Raw genomic sequence first — 7,786 nt, 5'->3', positions numbered from 1 at the left:
AGGTGTGCCGCTATTTTCCTTTAAAACAGCATCATTACATCAACGTTCGCTTCCGCTGTGGCAGGTACAGGGTTACAACGTGGACAAAGGCAGACAAAAGATTCAGAATATTCAATCCAGTTTGTGGGCACACTCTGTGAAACGCTTCCCTACATCCTGAAGGGCAGGAAGTTAGGCAAATTATTCTCCTGTTCTTTTAATCAGCTGTCAGTTAGAGATATACAAAGTTCTGCATTTTACAAACTTTTCACATGGCATTCCAGAAGACCAAGGAGCCATTAAAGTCATGCTTCAGACTGAGCGCATGGCTTATTTCATTTACTATCCAAGATATCAAACTGAGTGTTAACAGAAATTGGACTTCTGTACAGACACAAACAAGACGATGCCCCTCACCAGCTCTAGGCACTACTGTGAGCCCAGTTCTAGACTGTCGAATCCTCCCTCCAATCCAGAGGGGCACCGAGGAACTGGGAGCTGATGATCAGAGCCCACCTCGCCTCTAACCACCATGACGAACAAAGGGCAGTTAATGAGTTTTCAATTCAGCTACAAAGGTTCTAGCCAATTTTGGACATACAACTGGAGACCACAAGTAGTTCCAGTTTTTGCTACCTTTGACAAAATGGGAACTCCATCTCTGGGCAAGCTTATCCCTTAAACTATGCATCACGACAGCCTTTATTATGATATATATATTTTTATATATATACATGCACGCCACCTATCAGGTACTGCACAATTTGATTACAATACATGTGAATACTTCAGTCATCCAGAATATTTAGCGCAATGCTTCTGTTTTTACAGGTCCAGACAAGTAAATGTTATGGCAGCTGCCAATTCTCAGTGAGCAAAGGTAACAAGAACAGACAGTATTACACTGAAAGCTTTAGGGTCGACAGGGCAAAATTTGTCTTCAGGAAAGGAGGTGAGGAGAGACATTTCATTCGGGACTAACTTAGCGTCCAAGAGCCAGTCTGCTTTGCAGACGTGCTTAACATCCAGTTGTTCTGCAGCAAATGGGGAAATTGTATGGATTAATTCTAGGAGACAAAAGAGCAAATCAAAGCTGTAAAGGCAGCCAACACCGAACAGAGCAAGAACTAAATCAAGGATACATAGGATAATCTTATTTATGATGGTAAATGGAACATACACTCGACCCCTTAAAATACATTTGTCCACAAGGAAAGTACATGCCTATGTATCTTCAAATACCTATAAAACCTCAAAACCTACTTTTAATTTTAAAAATTCTAAAGAATTAAACTGTTTATTATGTCGTTACTGCATTTAACTGCCCATTAATGCAAAGAAACCAAACTTACTAATAGTTACACTCGTAAATACAATCCTACTGATGAAATTTTAACAAAATTACAAGTTTTAAGTGGAAATTAACAAAGGAAGCAAAAATGGAATTAGATAACGCATAGCGGAGTTCTGCTATGGGCTGTGAAAGAAACCTCACTGATGTACACAAGCAGGATAAAAGCATGGGCGTCAAACTCACCTTAAGCAGAGTCGTGGTGATGCCGCCTTCTCTCTGACCAGAGTTTTCACATTCTCAATCTTTAAATCCTCAGTATCGTGATCTCATTGTTCAGTGGTAAAGGGCACATTTCCAAAAAGTCCCTTCCTGAATAATTACCGTCTTCAAAATGCTATTGAATTTAAAATGGAAACTATACTTTTAGTATTTGTTACTGAAGATCGCCATCACCACCTGTTGTTCTTTTAGCAACTCTTGCCCACAGAGCTTGTAAAGGAAACATCCTGAAACACATCATTACAGTCATTTCGCGTAACATTCAGGCTCAGCACTTCCAAAAGGCACCAGAGGTAGAAAGCTTCGGCTGATGCACAGCAAAACTACAATTGCAATGGGAAGGACAAAGTCCTCCTGCCACGGATAGCAACATTAATATCTTTATAAGCTTCACAGGGAAAAAGGATGTGAACCCATTTCTGCCTGAAAAGCACATGGGAAAGCATTAACATGCAATTATCACAACATGTCATGCTATTAAAGAATGCATGAAACAAACCTTTCGTATTGACATATGGAAGAGTGAGTTACATTTTGAGGAAGATGTTTCTGATGACTTAAGACACGACCCAAAAGCCAGACTCTCATCCAACCTGTATTTAGTATCGTTCTACAGCCCAACAATGATTCCATTTCTATTGAATTTTTGCATATAGGAAGTTCCACCTAAACATGAGGAGGAACTTCTTTACCTTGAGGGTGGCAGAGCACTGGAACAGGCTGCCCAGGGAGGTGGTGGAGTCTCCATCTCTGGAGACATTCAAAACCCGCCTGGACGCGTTCCTGTGCAGCCTGCTCTAAGGTGTCCCTGCTCTGGCAGGGGGGTTTGACTAGATGATCTCCAGAGGTCCCTTCCAACCCTATGATTCTATATACTGTACAGAGACACACAGGTGTTTTAGTAACCATCAGCAAATACCTTTTTAGAATGGCCGATAGCCTAGCTGTTTTCTTTGGGAGCTAAACTCTTGATGAACAACGCCAGGAAAGTCCCTCAGCCACCTCCCCTCTGATGAGTTAAAAGCTAATCTCGTGTGTGTGCGCGTGTGTGTGTTGGGGGTGTGCATTAAACTTAAGTAAAGCTTCTTAAAAAAACGCTTCAGAATAGTCAAGCTAAAACATCACCCCAATTCCAGTCCCTCTCTTTAGAAGAAATATCCTACTACCGAACAATAGCCGGGATTTGTATCTCAACAGGCTGGAGAGGGGTGAAACTGGGAACATATTATGAAAAAATATTCTCCAATCGCATTGCTACATTACACCACCACCACATATTTGATTAATACAGCTAATCAAGAAAGGCTCTGGCACTATCTTAATGCTCTACAACCAAGTTTTTCTTTTTGTTTCAATTCCAACTCTGTATTAGGAAGCCCATCCCAACTATATTTTTCAGTATCTATGGATGAAAGCAATGGGAACAAAGAAAAAAAAATACTGCTTTGAATTAAAACAGAACAACAATACCTATGGCAGAGAAACCATGTAATATGTGCATTGGAATGTCAGAAATACTGTTTAATAAAAACTATGCAGTACAATGCACACTTCAAACAATTTCTATCTATGAGAATAATGATGCCACTAAACTGCAATTTTTAATCTATTTTTGCAGCATACTGACTAGAAGAAAAAAGTTCTGGGGGAAGAACTAAAAATTTCATTCAGTAACAATTTTTTATTGCATGTTTAAAATGCATTTTTAAAAACAAATAGTGCACGCTGGCTTCACTTTAATCTCCTGAAATATGCACTTATGATGGGAAGCCCTGGGGCTACGGATCCATCTATGATGTTTATTAACAAAATAGAATACCAGCTCATTTCCCCAGGGGACAGTATTTAGTTCCAAAAGATTGTCAACCCTGTACTCTAACACGCTTGAATTAATTGTTTGTGTACACTAAATCCATTTATTTTAAATTTATTTTGTCTACATTTAGTGAAATAAAAACATCGCCCTGTACAATCCACCATCAGCAGTGAGTACAACAGCAAAAATTATCATACAGTTTATACACACTAAAATCTTTTCCTTTTTCCTATAAAGAAACCAGAACAAACCTAATCAATATAGAGTTTAATTTAGAAGAACTCAAATTACAGAAGGGAAAGCCAAAATTATTATTGTCTTTTCTGAGCCCCCAGAAGTTCCTGATTCACGTTGTTGGAACAGTGAGTGCAGCTGGAAGAGTGAAACATGCTCAAGTGGTCTTCTTGGGTCTTCAAAAAATTACCAAATATTTAAATTAAACATGGCTAGTTAAAGAAACATTTGAAGCAGAGCAATATAACTGGGAATTTTGCCTTACCAGTTGTGGTTTCTTTTAAACCCAACTTATACAATGCGCGAAGTGCTAAGCAACACTACAGAAACACATTTACATCAACACTGAAGATCTGGGGAAATGAAATTCCAACAATTTTATTTTTTTAAATGAGCTGTATTTTCTAAATTTGTTTTTATTTTTTCTGTTTTCATACAGTATTGAAAACAAACGCGGCACATTCACATTTTCCCGAAGAATTGTAAGGATGATCTCTACAGGGATAACGTTGAAAAGCCTGAAGCTCAATCAATTGATGTCGAAAACTCTCAAAAGGAGTAAAAGGCTTGATCTGAATGGTCTAGAACATGTATTGTAATTTAATAGAAGAGATGGTCGTCTTAATATTAATGATTTAAAAGAACTTCCCAGTTCATGCGAAGAGTATAGTCCAAGAATAAATCAAATTTTCTGAACGCATTTTATGCTACGTAAGTGTATACTTTGCGATCCTCAGGTGTTCGTGCCAAATATTCTCTCTCAATAAGTCCTTCAATACGTTTTTTAATAACAACTGGACTTGGTAAGAATCGAGCCTTCAGCTGCTGAGTTACCTAAAACATAAGATCACAGGGCAAGTAAGATCATTAAGCATCCTAACTGACCAAAATAATCAGAAACACACGTTTAGACAGGGCTGGCTACAACCATGAAGCATAAGAAGCAGTTTGCAAATTTCTGACAGTTTTTTCCCTGGATAAGCTGCTTGCTCATTTTTGGGTATGATTCAAAGTACTGACCCTCTACAGAGGCATGGTCACAACCTGAGAATCCTCTCAATTTCACAGCCCTAAAGGAGTTCAAGGGTGGAAAATGCGTACTATTCCTGAAGCTGTCAGAACTTAGGAGTTAAGAGCAGCGGGACTCTTTCTCTCTCTGCTAAGAGCTCAAATCTCTCAAACCCAGACCAAATAGTTAGTAACAAGATCAAAGCAGAACATAATTAATGTTACGTACGGTGTTTTTTTGTTGCCAACTGTTATTTCAAGGAATCTGCTAACATCATAATAGCATTAAAAGGAGGAAGGAAAACTAGATATACCCGTGAGTACATCCTAAACTGGAGGGTAAAGATTTGGATGTCTTCAGATACACAGGGAGGAAAAAAAAGGATGGATTAAATACAGCATCTCTCAAAAGCCTTTCAGATTTATGTTAGTGAGAGCTGTGTAACTTTCATGAATTAATAGGAAAAGCAAAAAGAATTCCCAAGCCCGTATCAAAACTGTGTACAAGTATACCTCTGCTACTAGCACATTGTGTTGCATCTTCTTCCTAGATTTCATTATCCGAACTATAGCAGCTTCTATCTCATGTTTTCTGTCATCGTCTACTTTCTGCCTTGTTTCTTTCCTTTCTGGATCAGATTCTCCTTGTTTGGCAGCAACTTAAAGAAAAGAAAGACAATGTAAAGTATGTTAGCAAAATTAAAATTAATTTCACTGTGTAAGTGTTAGCTTCCCTATTTATTTCATCTAGACATCAAGTGTTATTTTCCTGAGTTTTGACATTCTCAAACTTGATTTTTTTATGAAAAGCAGCCACAAGAACATATTAACACTTTCTGGCATATTTTGATAACAACTGACAAGGTAACAATCTGTTATTTCATTACTGCTATGTTAAAATTTGAACAGTGCTCACATCTGATTACAGGCACCACCAATCCCCACGCTCCCTTTAAATTTTCTTCTCTTTAATATAACAAATAATCCATTAATTAAAATAGAAAAGGAATTGAAAATTTACTTCAAACTGGTTAAATACACTGAGAGCTCATCAGTCAGACGAAACAGTCACGTTATCCTCTACAACTCATTTATATTCTTTGTATTCTGTTCTCGTACTTACACTTTTTGTCTGCCCCTGTGCCTAGCTTTTCTTACCCTTTCACCCAAGCATCGTTATAACCAAGCGCCCCTCCCACACTGCTATGCAATTTTCCCCCTTCTTCACTCAGAAGCCCCAAGTATTTATCAGTTTTACAGAGATGCACATAAGAAGTCTTCTGTGCAAGACAAACATAAACCCACAAGCATCAGGTTTGCTCTAAGACCATGCTGAACCCTCAATCATATTCCCAATTCACAGCCATTTGCGGAGTGGAAATGGAAAAGTGGAATTCCACTAAAGCTCAAACAGTTGTCACAGAATTTACTTTAATTCTGGCAGTGAAGTGCTTTGGGCCCTGATCAGAGGGTTCTCAACATCCTCCTTTGGTGGTTGTCTTCCTGCTCTCCAAAAAAATCTCCAGAGGCAGCAAACACGTTGACACTGTAGCACTCTGCACGTGCACGAAGGCAGTCTAGTGATTGCTTAAGCGGAGGGACACACGTAGTGCAATGTATGTAGGTACTACCGGGTTTTATACGCTTACATCCCCGGACACAGAGTGCTGCACAGAAGCCCAACAAGTTATATTACGTGCAACAAACAGCACGTGAGTTACCAATGTTGCACCACTAATGATGCCGTGTATTTTACGTACCAAAATCTGCCAAGTCAGAAAATATTTTTACATGTACTAAAATGCAGAACTAATCTTCCAAAACACTCTATGAAGTGTATCCACAGCAACGCTACAACTCAGAAATTATTTCCAGAGCGCTTTCCAGGCAAAAGCTATCAGCGTTATTTATGCGTAAAACAAACCAGCACTTCTATGGGCTAGTAAAGTGGTATTGTACCGATCACCTTTCTCTTACTTGTTAAACCCAAATCATTGCCCAAAACCATTATAGCAACCTGGCACTTGGAAATGACTGTTGTATCATGGGCTAAAACTATCACTCGATAATTTCACAGCAGTGCAGCAACGTACACATTTATGAGTCAATTTTCCTATTTTTGAATCTATCAGTAGCCTATTTTTAACCATTTAATTTGAATTTTATTTCTCTTTCAACATTTCCTTGTAAGAGAGAATTACAGATTTTGTAAAGTAAAAGGCTTAACTTCCACGTTTTTCTCTGTGTTTGAACTTTCATTTTGATGCAACTAATCATCAACAAAAAATATATTACTCTCTTTCTTTTACTTGCATGGACATCAATCCTGCAAAAGATAATTTAACATTTTTAAGACAGTTTTGAGACTGCAAGACAGTAGAATATAAAGCTCACTTACCCGTCTGAATCTTGACTCTGTGTAGTTTAGATGTGAACTGATCATTCACTGTAAATATATGACCATTTTCTATTTCTTTTGATTTAGGTTCTTTTGTGAGAACACGTTGTGTTGGTTTGCCACACGCAAGGGACTGTAGGGCTCTAACCAGTTCTCTTTCGGGGATATCGGTTTCTTGTTGAATTTCCTAAACAAAAATATCTTCATTAGTTTATGGCTATTGCAGAAGTATGCATCATGTTTTGCAAACAGCAGCACTGATTGCTTAAAATGTCCACCTTCGAGTGTGCACAATAACATTACTATGACAGCTGTGGGGTTTGAAAGGTTAGAATTCATTTGGTAGCAAAGTCGCAATATGTACTATGCAAAATGATCCACCTGGGCCAACGCACAGACAGGGAATTCTGTCAAGTAAATAGTCAGCAGGAGCTGAAAATAGAAGAGTGAATAACCAGCTGATTCATTTCACTGCAATTTTTGAGAAAGCCAAAAGGATGTGTTGACTGTCTCCAACATTTGCTGAACAGAGTGAAACCAAACCTTCTAAGTAACTTATGATGGAAAACATCCATGATGCTCCTGAGCACTCCTGACAAAGAACTGTGTAAATGCTTTTGCATTTTTCAGCACCACCGTTGAAAACAAGATCTTTACAATGGAAGCAAACAAGGTCTAATTTCACCGTAACTCAGAAATACTCTAGATTGTTCAAAAAGGAGGTGTAATTAACCTGAAACAATTTATTTACAGCCCAGATGCCCTTGGCTAGGACTTC

General features: G+C 38.4%; 1 protein-coding gene across 1 annotated transcript in view; it reads right to left on the bottom strand.

Annotated features, from left to right (window-relative positions):
* Positions 1-3,201: 3,201 nt before the first annotated feature.
* CUL3 (cullin 3) overlaps positions 3,202-7,786 on the bottom strand; it is a 60,364-nt gene continuing 55,779 nt past the window's right edge. The window contains exons 14-16 of the mRNA XM_082487376.1: positions 7,009-7,195; positions 5,124-5,269; positions 3,202-4,436 (exon numbers count right to left, since the gene is read on the bottom strand). Of these exons, the coding sequence (XP_082343502.1) occupies positions 4,305-4,436; positions 5,124-5,269; positions 7,009-7,195 (465 nt within the window). The 3' untranslated portion in view covers positions 3,202-4,304. The remainder of the gene's footprint in view (positions 4,437-5,123; positions 5,270-7,008; positions 7,196-7,786) is intronic.

This window comes from Vanellus vanellus (genome assembly GCF_965231255.1).
Source record: "Vanellus vanellus genome assembly, chromosome: 8".
Lineage (NCBI taxonomy): Eukaryota > Metazoa > Chordata > Aves > Charadriiformes > Charadriidae > Vanellus > Vanellus vanellus.
Note: the sequence above shows the minus strand (reverse complement) of the source record. Positions and strands in the feature narration are given on the sequence as shown.